The 14698-nt window shown below is 49.9% G+C and overlaps 1 protein-coding gene across 3 annotated transcripts in view; it reads left to right on the top strand.

Annotated features, from left to right (window-relative positions):
* The window catches only part of Phka2 (phosphorylase kinase regulatory subunit alpha 2), an 81191-nt gene extending 80193 nt beyond the window's left edge, over nt 1–998 (top strand). For all 3 annotated transcript variants that reach the window (XM_050164332.1, XM_050164331.1, XM_050164333.1), the window contains 2 exons: nt 34–234; nt 800–998. In XM_050164332.1, coding sequence (XP_050020289.1) covers nt 34–234; nt 800–970 — 372 coding nt within the window. In that variant the 3' untranslated portion in view covers nt 971–998. The remainder of the gene's footprint in view (nt 1–33; nt 235–799) is intronic.
* The last annotated feature ends 13700 nt before the right edge of the window (nt 999–14698 follow it).

Below are 14698 nucleotides of genomic sequence, written 5' to 3'. Positions count from 1 at the left end.
CTCACCCTAGAAATCTACTGATCCCTTTGGTAGATGACCCCATATGAGATCAAGTTTGCTGTCCATGTGGAGTCTGTACTCAACCGCGTGTCCCAGCCCGAGTATCGGCAGCTGCTGGTAGAAGCCATCATGGTACTAACACTGCTCTCAGATACGGAAATGGACAGTATTGGAGGCATCATCCATGTGGACCAGATTGTACAGCTGGCCAATCAGCTGTTTCTGCAGGACCAGGTGGGTATGATTAGGCCACCCACTCACCCCGCTGCCAAAGCTGTGGAGTCAGTTTGGTTGCCATTTATCCCTGTTGATGCTGGAGATTGCGTCCAGTTGGAAGGCATATACTCAAACCAGGAAAATGTCATCCCAGATGGTGAACAAATGTCAACCATTTGGTTAGGAAATGGAAAAGTGGCCACTTGGGAAATCAAACAACCTTTGGGGAATCTGGTGTGTGTTAGTGTAGGTTCTATTCCAGACACTACCACTTGCCACATACCCGACTCTTGGTAAACTACTTACCCTGTATACAAAATTGAGTCAAGGAAAGAAGCTGTCCTCTCAAAGAATTAGTGCTGAGCAGCCGAAGAAGGACTCTGAGGACACAGCATCCACAGCAGAGGCAGACATTGTCATGCATTCCGCCACCATCTTGCCTGCCTCGTGGCACTGTGAGGTCTACCCTCCAGCCCCCAGCCCCACCCGTCTGTAGTCCAGCAGAGCGCCTCTGACGTGCAGAGTGCTTTGCGGAGGAGAAAGGTAGATTCCATTCATTTTTTCCCTGTTTTTCTGACCGCAGGTATCATTTGGAGCCATAGACATCCTGGAAAAAGACCAAGCCACGGGAATTTGCCACTCCTTTTATGACAGCGCTCCTAGTGGGGCTTATGGTACAATGACCTACCTAACGAAAGCAGTGGCTTCTCATTTGCAGGAATTGCTGCCCAGCTCTGGCTGCCAGATGCAATAGGGCCTTAGCCATAAACATGAGCACCCTCTGAATGTGTCATTTGTCCCATAGCCTCATTGGGAATTTCCTTCTGCCTTCCACCCTAGATCCCCTGTTCTGTCCCCAAAGCATACCCCATCAGAAAGCTTCCCAGGGAGCAGATGACAGCGCTCAAGCTGCAAGCAGTGTGTGTTTAAGTCACTGATGAAGCCGATGAATCCCCCGCTCCCCTGAGAAGCACCCTGGGATCCTTTGCTAGGTTCATTTCCCTGGAACAATTGTCACCACATCTGGTCTCGTGGATGCTGGAAAGGAACTGGAAATGGGTCTCTTCTGAGTGCAGAGTGAACTGAGAAGCCAGCTTAAATTGGCTCTCACCAAGAGTTACAGAAATAGGTTCGATGAGCTAGTGACACATCTTGAAGGTGGAAAGATCCTTCCAGCAGCAGTAGCTAGACAGACCTTGACAGGGGCACATCTCAACAGAGTGCTGAGACCCAAGCTGTTTACCAAACAGAATAATGGTGTCTGCTTGGAATTTTTTCCTAAGCCCTCACTCTGTTCGGGTTCATGTTCATTGCCCAGATGAACTAAATTGGCCCTAGTTAATGCTGGCTGTAGCCTCCAGAGGATCTTGTCCTGCTGTCCAGTAAAATCCCTTATCTTCCAGGATCCAGAAAAAAAAATCAACAGCAAAGAGGAAGGTGATAGGCAGACTGTTGTTTTAGAATCGGAAGAGGCAGGGGTCCCGTGGAAAGAAAGGCCCGTGTCCCTGCACCCCTTGAGAGCACCACCATGCCTGCTCAGAGCATGAGTCAGCGTTTGTCATGGAAATTAGTGGTGTGTTCCTGCCGAAACCATGTTCCCTGAAAAACAGCCTGAGAGCCCCCAACCACTGCTCACAGAAGCACTCTCAGATGGGTATAGTCAGGGCTCTATGGCAGAGAAAGAAGGCTGAATCCTGGCAAGCTCTGGTGACTCTTTCACCATTGTCCTGGTGAATGGAGTTTCTTTTTAAGCCTTGTCTTCCCCACATTGGGACAGAGACAAACAACTGAAAGTAGTTTCTGTGAATAATCGGGCCTGAAGGACCAAGTCACCGGTGTTATGGCCAAGTGCCCCATTCCCATCTGCTTGTGATAGGTTCCGATTCACAGTGACTCAGTGAGTCTTCACCTCAGAAATGGAAACAAGGCTGTGGGATCAGCTTCTGGGAGTTTGTGTGGAGGAGAAGGGAAGATGGTGCTCGGAGGTGCACAGTGTGCCCCAGAGTGGAGACTCAGGACTGACTTCACTTTATTCTCAAAGGAGAAGGTGGCAGAGTACCCTGCTGTCCCTTAGCACGTCTAGGCATTTCTAAAGGAACATTTATCTGCTTGTGTGTATATGTCTGTGTGAGTGTATGCCACCTGTGTGGGAGTCCCTGCAGAGGCCAGAAGAGAGCATCAGCTCCCCAAGAGCCAGAGCTATCGGCAGTTGTGAAGCACCCTGACATAGGTACTGGGAAGCAAACGCAGGTCTGGAATAGCAGCAAGCACTCTTACCTGCTGAGCCATCTCTCCAGCCTTCTTGTAAAGCAGGGTCAGAGTCATGTAACTGACTGGCGGGTTCCCTGGTAGATAATGTCAAACATGCAGTGAGAATGAAACGAGGCATGAAGTGGCCAGTGCTAATGGGAGAAGTTCTAGAAGTGGAGCCCTTCAGACTGGGCCCAGTGCTAATTCCGAGCACTCTTAGCCTGCCAGGGATGTGGCTGTGACGTGAGAAGTGGCAGCTGCTGGGCTGGGCTCAAGATGAGACTCTGGCCAAGGAGATGAGCCGCAATAAGCAATTCACTGCAGCGTCCCAGCCACTCTGAAATCTCTTTCAAATGAAGGCCTGAAATAGGACTGCGTTTCCACAGGCAGCAAGCTGCCGGCTTCAAAGGAAGAGAGTCGGCTTCCGAGACAGACGATCCCTTTAGTGAACAGCTAAGGCCATGCCCAAGAGGGACAGATGTTTTAGAGGATGATGCCAATCTCCTCCTGACACCATCCTTGCCCAGAGGTACTGGTAGGGAGAAGGCCTCGTAGCCCCTGTGGACTTGGCTGGCTATTCCCCAACTCCCTGGGGCATGGCAGGAAGTCTCTTTCCTGTCTTCTCTCCCAAAGCTGAAAAGCCAGTTTTTAACCTTTGCAGGGGATGAGAATGTGGTCTCATAAGACGTATCAGTGAATGCAGGAGTTAATTTACTATTTAGCATACCCAGTTGAAAGGCAGTAGGCTGCCCTATGGTCTGCTTACTCCAGTTTTGCCAAAGGTATGCTCACTCTCCTGGCACTGACACCAGTATTTGATCTTGGGTGAGAGAGTTGACCTTTGTGTGCCTAAGTTTACCCATCTGCAAAGAAGAGTAAGAGACCTCCTGACTGGACAGAATCTTTCTTTGGCAGTTAGGTGACCAGACCCTAGGACAACCCCAAGCCGTGTGTGTGTGTGTGTGTGTGTGTGTGTGTGTGTGTGAGAGAGAGAGAGAGAGAGAGGGGGGGGGAGGGAGGAGAGAGAGAAGGAAAGCTAGGCTATGTCCAATAGCTTCAGGTGAAATTCTTCCAGGTTAGTCTGCCCTTCCTCTCCGGCATAGGAAAGTGTGGGTGTCAGACCTCAGCTTCCCAGATAGGAAGAATGTGAATGCTTCTTGTAGAACAAAAAGGAGAGCCCACCAATCAAGAGGCAAGAGAAACACTTTGCCAGTTGATTGATGCCATTTATTTCTGGACAAGATGACAGGAGGTTTGGCCTCTCTTTCTATAAATACAGTGGAGTCGTCTTTCCATTCTGTTGACTTGTACACAAGTCCAACAAATCACCTTTGACTTTCCTGCCTGCTTGTTGCCAAAGGGGACAGCTATCTCCCATCTCTCCCAGTGTGCCATTCTCTTTCAAGGTGACTCTAGCTTTTGAAGTCCCTGCCATCTGCCATGCGCAGCTCTGTACTTTGCAGGATGGAAGAACATCATGTTCCCAGAATGCCTTCTGTTCTCCCAGACATGGCCATTGATAGTTCTGCTTGTGAAGAAAAAAGCAGCACTTTGACCTCAGAGCTCAGTCCCCCTTGTCTGTCTCCGTCAGAAAGCCACTTAGGAAAAGTCATAACCTTGAGAGAATTCTCAGAGGAATGAGATCAGTTACTAAGAGGAGCTTCCAATCTTATGCTGTGTGCCTGATTGATGATAGGGAGAATTTTCATCAGAAAACTATCTTTCTAAGAGAGTATATGTGTGTGTATTTTTAAGGGACTATAATGCCTTCTTAGAGGGACTGGAATCAATAGAACCAGTGAACTCTGAACTTGTGTGACTTTCCCCTTGCCTTACTGCAGTACCAAACTGTTGTGAAAAGTGAGCAAATGAGTCTGAAGGCATGTGCAGCATAGCATGCCTTCCGTGGCCAGGCATCGCTAACTAAGCACATAGGAACTCAGGCATGCACAGTGGCGGGTAACGAGCAGCCTGCTCATTTCTGAAGCCCTCAGAGGAAGGGACACTGAGCAGGCTGCTGATCTGAGAGGTCTTCATGCTGATCTGTTGACATGCACATCTCAGTTCTAAATCTGGTGGCTGCTGAAGCCTTCCACCTCCCGTTAGTGCAGCTTAGGTGCCAAGCTTTGCAAAAGACAGGACTTGGGGTTGGTCATGCTGCATCTTCATTGGGCGCAAGGGATAGCTGCTTCCATAGCTCCTGTGTGTGTGTGTGTGTGTGTGTGTGTGTGTGTGTGTGTGTGTGTGAGAGAGAGAGAGAGAGAGAGAGAGAGAGAGAGAGAGAGAGTAGATGTGTGCACTGGTGCACATTTAGAGGCTAGAGGAAGACACTGTGTCCCCTATCGCTCTCCACATCCATCCCTTGAAGCAGGGTCTGACTGGATCTGGAGATAAGCTGGAAGCTAGTGAGCCTCCAGTTTCTGCTCTTCCACACGCCCCACTCATGTGTGCCTGCATCCAGGTACACACATGATGTTGGAGCTAGAAGCGTGTGTGTGGCTGCACCTTACCTTTTCATGAGTTTGGGGGGGGGTCTAAACTCAGGTCCTTCTTGCATAGCAATCACTTTGACCTGCTGAGCCCCAGCACCATCCACATCTCCTATTTTGAAGGATCACCCCAGCTGCATATTCAGGATGGACTTACGAAGGAGAAATACTAGCAATTGACTCAGCTCTCACAACTGTAGCATCACTTTTGGCCAAATGTCTCGGTTCTTATTTGCAAGTAACAGAATCAAACTCTAGCTGGGTAAATACAAACGATGTTCCATAAAGAAGACTGGCTAAGTCACATATCACCAGGATCAAATCTCCAGATTGCTCACACCTAACAGATGCCCCTGATGCAGGATATTGCCACCAAGACCAGTTGTGCCACTTCTGCCCTTCTGGAAACTGAATGTAGGGGTTGCCACCTGCCATTAGCCTGGACAGCAAACAGTCACAAGCTGCCAGTACAAGGCCTTGGGCAGGAGTGCAGCGTCAGCTGGTGGAAGAGGCCATTAGCTGGGCCTCTGCCTGCCTTCTACCGTTGAGGCAGACTCAACCTCACAGTGTGGGGATAATGAGTAGGGCTGAGGCCTGCCATCCGAAACAGATGTCATTCCAACCAGGCGGCTAGTTTTTGTGCTGTGTCCAGAAAAGAACCGCTAGATCCCCCACTAACCCCCAGGTGTCTGAGCCAAACAACTGGCCATGGACGTTGTGTGGCAAGAATGCAAAGAACACGTGGGAATGCCACCCCCCTCCTGGCTGGAAGCTAGACAATTGGATGGTCTCTTTAGAAGTACAACTGCCGAGTCACAGTTGTTAGATCACCACTGGTATCCAGGGACAACCTCCCTCCACCACCACATAGTCGTTAGCTTCCAGCGAGCTGTCATGTATCCGTCCAACAAAGCTTGGGGGAGTTGCCGATGGACCACACATTCTTCATGACCACAAGCCCAGTCCCATTAGGTTCTCTGGACCCTGAGTGACAGCCCATCTGGAACAAGATGCAAATGATTGTCACATCTTTCCTTCTAAGCCACTAGCCAGCTGGGGGATTTAAAAATAAAGAATTGGAACAGAATCCTGGTATAAGCCTCTCTCCTGACAGTGTGAATAATTTCCCCCAGCTGTCACCAGGACCCGCTCCTGCCTTCTTCTGAGCATGGGAGGCCCTCCCCTTGGCTAGAGGGAGGCACAGCTATCTAGAGGAGGCTTCCTCCTCCCCCAGCGCCCTCGCCTTGTCTGGAGAGGCAGGCACTAGCTCCCCTGCATTTCTTTCCTCATTATTAAGCACAATCTGCTGAGCTCCAGTGCAGACTGGCTGAGAGGTTTGGAACAGGCGCTGTAGCAGAGGAGGAGTCCTCTGCAGGGATTGAGGTGGCTGCACTGAGTGGGCGCTGTGACCTAGAAGGGTTGAGCTCTTGTGGCCTCAGCCCCTCCTTTTCCTACCCAGGGCCTGGAACTCATGGAAGACCTGCTCTGCTGATTGCACATTGGGGGGAAGGGTGGCACCAGCTGGCCACCAGCTTGGCCCTGCCAACACACATGTATGCTGGTGCCAAGATAGACGGGCTGGGGTTCAGAGGCCCCGTGTCCAGTAAGTACACAAACGTCACCAGTACAAGAGAGGTCAAATGAAGGGATCAGAAGGAGTCTGTTTGCCTGGGCACTCTCAGTGCAGGCTTGTTGGTGTAAACAATGCTAGAACTGCAAGGTGTACGCCTGAATAGCAGAAGAAACAGCAACGTGCTGCAAGACAGTCTGGTAGCCGCCAGCTCTAGGCCAAGGGGATACACAGGTTTCTGGGGATGGAGCACAGTGTACATCCTCTGTCACTCAGTGCCAGGCATCCCACTCCTGGGCACATACTAGGGCAGCCATGTTTGCTCAGCAATGCAAGAGGGTAAGGGAACCACCAGCGCTGCTGGGGAGAGTTCGCATGGTACCAGGTATGCTACTTTCCTCCAAACCCTCCCTGTGTGATGGGTGCAACCCCCTGCAAGAGGATTAGTAAAGCACCTGCAGCAAGATGGGGATCCTGGAGCCACAGCCACTTGTCAAAGCACAGTGCTCTACAGATAGTATAGCGGCATGAGGCCAAGCCAGCTCAGTCTCCTGTACCAAGGGGGTGAGAGCCAACCCCCCACTCCTCCCTCTCCCCACCCCAAGCAATAAAGGAAAGAGTAATTCGATGTCTTTGGGTGAGATGAAATGAGCCACGGACAAGAATAAAGCAGAGAGCTGAAAAGGGTGGGGCCTGTGGTATGGCAGGATTGGAGAGCATCTCTGCTGAGGCAAAACTTGGCCAGAGCTCAAAGAAGCAAGAGCCTGGACCAGACAGCGGATGAGGAAAGGGTGTTAGAATGAACAGCCAGTGCAACGTTCCTGAGGCAGAAGAACAGACAAAATGTTCAAGGAAGCCAGGGATACGGGAGCATCCACTTTGCTTTTTGTCTCAAGTCACGGGGCCATTTGAGCAGAGGCATGACATAAATGCTTCCTGGGAGACTTGTTTAAAGAGAATCAGAACCAGGAGAGTAGCTAGAGACAGAGGAGGAGGGGTCTGCTTTACGCTGCACTGAGAGGGAGTATATCTGTGAGAAGGAAAGGAAGGGGCAAGTACCCAGCGTGGCTGAACTTGCACCATGTGTGCGATGCCCACAATTTCTAGGAGCAGTGGCTCTGCCTTGGCAGCTCTGTCAGGTAAGATTCTGGTGGCTGGAGATGGCAGTGAGTTGATGAAGGCAGAGAGAGGGTGGAGCCCTTCCTATACGCTTCAGCCATCTTTCCTACTCAGGCCTAAAGACCCCAGTGCTCCTAATAACCTTCCCAAGCACACAGAGCCATACATATCTGCACGTGCATGCATACAGACCGAATGCCTAGTCTAGGCCCCTCGGATGAGGCTGCACTTGCTATGTGATCAAGGCAGCAAAGGAGACAGTGGCTGGAAACCAACCCTGGGCCCCCGGAAACGTCTGCTCATACCTGCCCTTTCAAGATCTTTTCCTGTCTCACACCTGGTGGACTTCAGACCTCTGATGTCCCCAAGCATCTGTGTGCCCTTCAAGACAGGAGGCATGAGTTGCAGACTTTGAACGGGGGTCTTTGTATTTTGCAAGTTGCTCAAAGGCTGCTCCCATGCACTTTACATGGATTGCTGGGCCGCATTTTAAGTTTGATGTAACACCACCCCCCACCCCCAAAAAAGACATATTCAGAAATACAAGAGAAAGCAAGAAAGCAATGGGAGTCGCTCACTGAAAGAAGGGAGGCCCTCCCTGAGGGAAGGTGGCCATAGGGAATATTCCAGAAGGTTAGCCAGGAGCATGTACCTTGAGGGGTAGAGGAAACAGAGATGGGCAGAAATAGTCTAGGACAAGAGGACTGGCTCTCAGGAGGCCTTGGAATAAGTGGCCCAGTCCTGTGAGGTGTTTGCCCAGTATTCCTTGGGGTACTGGAAAAGCGAGGGAGGAGGAGCTGGTTTCATACATGGTACACATACACCACCTACTCTACACCTTAAATCCAGCCTGGCACTTTGCAGTCATGTTAGCAAATGAGCCGCCAAGAGCACACAGTGTCCTGTCATGGCTCATGACCCCAGCATGCCCAGCTTCTGCTGGCCTCTAATACACAGAGATCAGGGAATCCTGGCTAAGTGCCTAGAGCTTGGCTGAGACCATTTGTTTCTCCAAGTTGCCCAGCTTTCATGTCTTGGGACCACAACCTAGTAAGCTTCTCTCAAAGCACCCACTTGAAGGTCAGAAGAAACAGCCGAAACTCTTAGCCAGGGTCTCTGTATTACTGTGTAATATAGACACAGTCAGCCTAGCTACCTTGACTAGGTGGTAAGCCTTTGGCACCGCAGTAAGGGAGACAGCATTTAGTTTCTGATCTGGGCCCTAACTTCACTCACTGCCTGAGCCCCGCCCTCCATCCTGTCTTCTCCAGAGAATCTGCCCTCAGACAGGGCTGAATTCCAGCCCCGGTGCTGCTTAGAGCACCTCTGACTAGATATAATCTCTCAGTTCCTGGGTTTCCTCCTCTGTGAAATACTACGGTGTCTTCCCGAGCAATCTCTGTATTGCTACAGGTGGGGCAGACAATGAATGCAGGCAGCCGTGAATGCAGAACAGTGCTATGCTGTATGTGAATCGAAGACCTACGGTGGAAGCTCAAGAGCCAGTTGTAACTGTCACTCCCTACGCCACCCACCTAGATCTGCAAGCACTTCTGTACTCGGAAAAGCAGGCCAGGACACTCCTGAAAGAGACATTTGCGTCCAGATAGGTGACCCTTGCACTCCGTCTATGCTGGTGACTCAGCTCTCCCAGTGTATTTACTCAGTATGCAAATGGTGATAATTTGCATCATGGGAAGTTTTGGCTGGTCTTACAAAACAGTGTGAGAGGTTGGACTCTGGGGACCCCAAGCTGGCCTACCTGGTGCGAGGCCAATTTAACCGTCTGCTGTGAACACCTAGAATGGCCAAGGCCACGTCCTGTGCTCCCCTGTGCTCCCCAGAGACGGCATGGCACTGGAGAAGAGGAGCAGATTCTGAGCCCCCCCTTTCAGGTTTAACTGACATGTTTTCTTCCTCTTGGCACTAGGCACCTAAGGTGGCCTGGAGCTGCCTGCCTGCCTTCCTTGAGATAAACGTGGATGCTCTTAAAAGAGAGAGTGGAAATGCGAAGAGGATCAGTGGGTTCAGTGCTTGCCAATCAAACTTGGAGAACCCGAGTTTGGGTTCCCAGGACCCATGTAAAGCTGTATGTTGTAGTACCTCAGACAATGCAGAGAATCCCAGAAAAGATGCAAGGAGAAAAACTACTAACCAAAGTCGTCAAGGTCAAATTAATGAAAGCAAGCACTTTTATTTGCTTACGTGGGCTGCCTCCCCCTAAGGTGGGATTCAGGAGGTCAGCATTGTTACATGGAGAAGATAAGGCTTTTATAGCTCAGGGGTAAGAAGTTTTCAAATGGGTTTGTCAGGCAAATAAGTGGGGTTGCAGGAACAGAACATAAGCAGAAGTTAAGTCATAAAGACCTGAAACAAAGATGCGGTGGCAAGGTGGTCATAACAAGATAATAGCAAGATAATAACAACTTTTCGAAACAAAGACATGATTGCTGTTCCTGGAACAGGCAGTACAGAACCATTTGTAGTTAAGATTCGGGTAGGGCATAATGCAGTCCTTGAGAAACAGAGGCTTAATCATAAGCAGGAAGGAATCTAGTCTGTCTTTACAATAAAATGGCTCTTCAGCCTAAAATGGAAGCAGGCTGGTTCATCAAGCTTGTGGGCCAGATAGCCTGGCAGAAGCAGCAGTGAACAACAGAAAGAGACCCTCACTCAAACGAAGTGGCCAACAAGGACTGACAGGGGTTGTCCTCAGACCTCCACACTGTGCCTCACAGCACAGGTGCCTGCACTCTCACAGGCACATGCTCAGACGCGCATGCACATGCACACACCATAAACACAGAGAAGCAAAAGAGCTGCGGGAATGAGCCTGGAATTAGTCAGGGAGAAGGCTGGGGAACCAGACTTTGCCTTTTGTCTGGGCCACTGGGCACCCTTAGAACACACAGGGTAGGGTACCTGGTTTACCTACCCGGGCCAACAACTATGGAAGGATGAGGTCGTGGGTACACAACAAACAGAACAACTTTTCCTCACCCTCTGTCCTGACACCACAACCTTGGCGGGGAGAAGTGCCTGGCACCAGCAGTGTTACAGAACACTGGTCCCAGATCAAGCCATGCGTATTGCTGTGTGATGTTTGAATGAAAATAGCCCCCATAGCCACAGGGAGGGGCACTATTGGGAGGTAAGGCCTTGTTGGAGTAGGTGTGGCCTTATTGGAAGATGTGTGTTACTGGGGGTGGGCTTTGAGGTTTCAGAAGCTTAAGCCAGGAGGTCATTCTCTCTTCCCGATGCCTATGGATCCAGATTTAGAACTCTTGGTTCCTTCTCCAGGCCCATGTCTTCCTGCCACGGTGATAGTGAACTGAACCTCTGAACTGTGAGCCTGCCCCTCCAAATGTTTTCCTTTATAATAGCTGACGTGGTCATGGTGTCTCGTCACAGCAATAGAAACCTTAACTAAGACCGCATGGCGACTGGTGCTGGGATCACACCTGGGCTTCCTGTGCTTGATGCAAGAGACAAACATTAGTATTGGTATAGTGTGTAGCTACCACTTAGTACACAGTAAATGCTAAATAAATGTTCAGTTTTATCATATAGTTAGGGGAAAGGCTCCTGGAGCCTAACAAGCATTCAGGGAATTTCTTTTAGAAACAGTCTCAAATGTCTTCTGTCCCCTCCACTCACGGCAGCCAGCTCCTGCTGCCTCAGAGACATTCTATTTGCTGGGACAGAGCGGGAGCAAACCAGAGGTCCGCTGTACATTTGGAAAATGATACCCTTGCCATGCCAGAACCCTGGCCCCTTCCCACTGCAATGGCGAAGTGCCTGTAAAGGGGACGGGACAGGGTTTGTTTCTCATTCTCTGTCCACTGTTACCAGGCCTGTGTGTTGAACCACCCCCAAGCTCATCAGGCAGCCTTGGGGTTCCCTCCACCCTCGCTTGAGGGAGCTTTGACTCAACCCTGTTTCTTTCTCTCAATTGATCACTGCAAACACCCACACTGGGTGCTTGTGACTCTCAACTCTACACAGAGGGGAAGCCCGAGGAGTACAAACTCCCTGCGAGCACACACTTTTCTAACACCTTGGGGGATACACCCCTCTCTGAGGCCCCTGCAGAAGCCCTCCACTGTGTCATGTGACCGACAGCACCAGCAGAAAACCATGTGCAGTTTTCTCTCCCCATCTCTCTCCCCGGGGAGGCGTTTTAACTGGCAACTCTGGGGGGTGAGGGCCGGGTGCCTCCGGGGCTCACCAAGCCAGTGGCAGACCTAGGCTATAATTAAACCAGACTGCGAACATATTGTTCATGGAAACCTTAGCAGAACATGAGTCATGTTGGCGAAGTGAATCACACGGCCTCAGAGTTTCCATTTATATTTGCTGGATTGGAGGACTTGATGCATCCTTTCGGTATTATTAGCCCCTATGTCTTCCCTCTCGAGGACAAAGCCTCGAGGGTGGACATTGCTAAGGGGCAGTTGAGCAGCCAGGAAGGAGAACTCTGAGACTCGGGGCTTAGCAGACACGGAGGGACTCATTTCCCAAATGCCAGGTTTTCCTTGCCTGGGGTGGATGGCACCCTAGACTTGCCAGGAAAGACAATAGGGAGAATTCGGATCATTTTGACCATTATAATATATGAAATTCCTTTTTAACGCAAAACTTGGGGAAAAAAAGGAGGAGATTGAGATTCTGGGCGCAGATGAAGTCTCCCGAATAGCCTTTTGGCAATCCAGGGACCAGGATGGGACCTGGCAGCCTGGACTGGTGAGCACATGTGGCCCTCAGTATCTGCCCAAGCTCCCTGGGTCTCTGTTTTCTCCTCTGTGAAGCGGGAGTGATGCCAACAGTCTTTTCCTCACAGGGTGGCTATAAAACCTTAATGAGTTTTGGTATGAGAAGTGCTGAGAACAGTGTTCAGAGGACACGCTGAAGGCCTGCTGGTTTTCATCACTGACATCAGTGTCACCAGCCCTTCAGTGGCATCCCTGAACACCAAGGGAACTCTGCAGAAAACCACAGTCAGGAGACTGGGCAGAGATTGCGTTCCTGGGGAGGGGAGCTGCCGGGTCCTTCCCTAAAGCCTATCTGATCAGTTTTGCTACAAAGCAAACCACTGACTGCGTCACACGCATTAGCAACAAAGCTGAGCAAGGCTCCCACATGCCCTCCACCACACTGGCACTCTGGGAGAAGCCAGCAGCTGTTTCTCCCATGAGGAGATTTGCAGGGTAGGGTTTATCGCAGATAGCGATGGGGGGGGGGGGAATCGTCTGCCACTTTGGGCCATGCTAGGCTATGGACTAAGTCCCTCCAGTCATGACAAAGCCACAAACTCATCACTCAACATACATAATTGAGGCACTTAAAGTTCAAACACCTCATTTGGATCCCTCCATAGGTGGGGGCTGTACCTAATGCAGATTTCCTGAGAGCTATTTGATCTATTCACACCCAACATGTGAGTAACCACAAAGAAGGGATTGCTTTATCATTCTAGATTTCCTATGCTTTGGAAGGTTTTAGGACCAAGTCTCAAGTGATGGATTGACTCGTTCTCTTGTAATTTATTAACTGGAGACAAACATAATACCCAAATGAAGTTTCCATTTGGTGTGGGCTAAATGGTGTTCCCAAGCTGAGGAGCTGGCATCCTTGCCAAGCACAAAGGGATGTAACATTTTCATTGGCTCAAGATAATCCATTTGGAGCTCGAGAACATTCTCTGGAAGGCTTGTGGCAGTATCTGACAGGCTTCTTTTAAGAGAACTTCCATCCCGAGTGGTCCAGGGACCCCAGGAAGAGAGTCATGTGGCAGGGTAGGGATGGCCTCTGATCCCACCACAGGATATGCATGAGTAAAGACAACAGATACATCACTTCCTCTGAAGAGGAAGGATGCTAGGGACAAAGCCTAGAACACAAATCCAAGGTAGACTACCCACTCTGACAATCCAGTCCATACTTCTTAGAGGCGGCCAGTAGAGGTTCCCTAGGATGCCACCTTCTTAACCCTCTAGACACAGAGGTCTAAATCTCTGCCCTTGGCCTGAGAAGCCCCAAGTCCCATGCTAGAAAGACACATTGCTGAGATATCCAACTGCCTTATCATTCTTCCACAGCAGCCGTGTGGGCCCATTGAAGCTGGTGGTAAGCTGTTTCTGCTGTGCATGCTCACCACCTACTGCTATGCTCACCTCCTGACCTGCTGACCCCCAAATACGCTCTCAACCTACTATGCTCACCACCTGCTATGCTTGCCCTCTGATACGCTTATTACCAAATACGCTCGCTTACCTAGTAAGCTCAGTCCGGCCCATCAGAGACCCTAGCTGATGGGCCAGAGCCACCCTACGCTGAGCTAAACTTGAGCCAGGCTCTTCAATTAGAAACGCCCGCCTTTGTTCTGAATGCCCAATATCATGGAAAGGGCACTTGGGTTAGAGGCAACGGGATGTCAGTTTGACTTTCCAACTCCACAAATTCATTGGTTACATTTCATTTCAAATGTCATACAAACGACTTTTTAGAGCCAGACACAGGCCTGTGATCCCTGGCACTGAAGAGGCAGAAGACATGATTTTGAGTTCAAGGACAGCCCAGCCTTCATAATGAGTTCAAAGCTAGCCCAAGTTACATCGTAGAACTCCGCCCCCCCGAAAAAAAAAGAGCTCTGTCCATAAACAAAACAAGAAAGTGAAGACTTCACATCTCACTGAAGGGTTATTCGTCAGCCATGTATAGTGGCACATGACTATAATCCCAGTCCTTGAGAGGCCAAGGCAGGGGGGATTGCAGAGTCCTCACCCGCCTGGGCCACTCAGAAAGATTCTACCAAACAAAACAAAATGCAACAGAAAAGTATTTGTCTATAGTGTATATTAATAAGGGGGAAGTGAAATAGCAATTGAATAAAACTAGAAAAATCAAACTCTAAGTAAAATCAAACCTATCAGTCAATTTACCAAAAGTGAGTAAATTGAATTTTCCCAGTAGAGGAGACTGTCAGAGTTCAAAATTAAAATCTAGATATATGCTACTTAGAGAGAGAAATGCATGAAATGAGAGATTGAAAATA

This window comes from Alexandromys fortis, unplaced genomic scaffold (assembly GCF_014885135.2).
Source record: "Alexandromys fortis isolate MF-2015 unplaced genomic scaffold, M_Fortis_MF-2015_v1.1 scaffold_147, whole genome shotgun sequence".
Classification (NCBI taxonomy): Eukaryota; Metazoa; Chordata; class Mammalia; order Rodentia; family Cricetidae; genus Alexandromys; species Alexandromys fortis.
The sequence above is the reverse complement of the archived record's forward strand: the minus strand, read 5'-3'. Positions and strand labels throughout refer to the sequence as shown.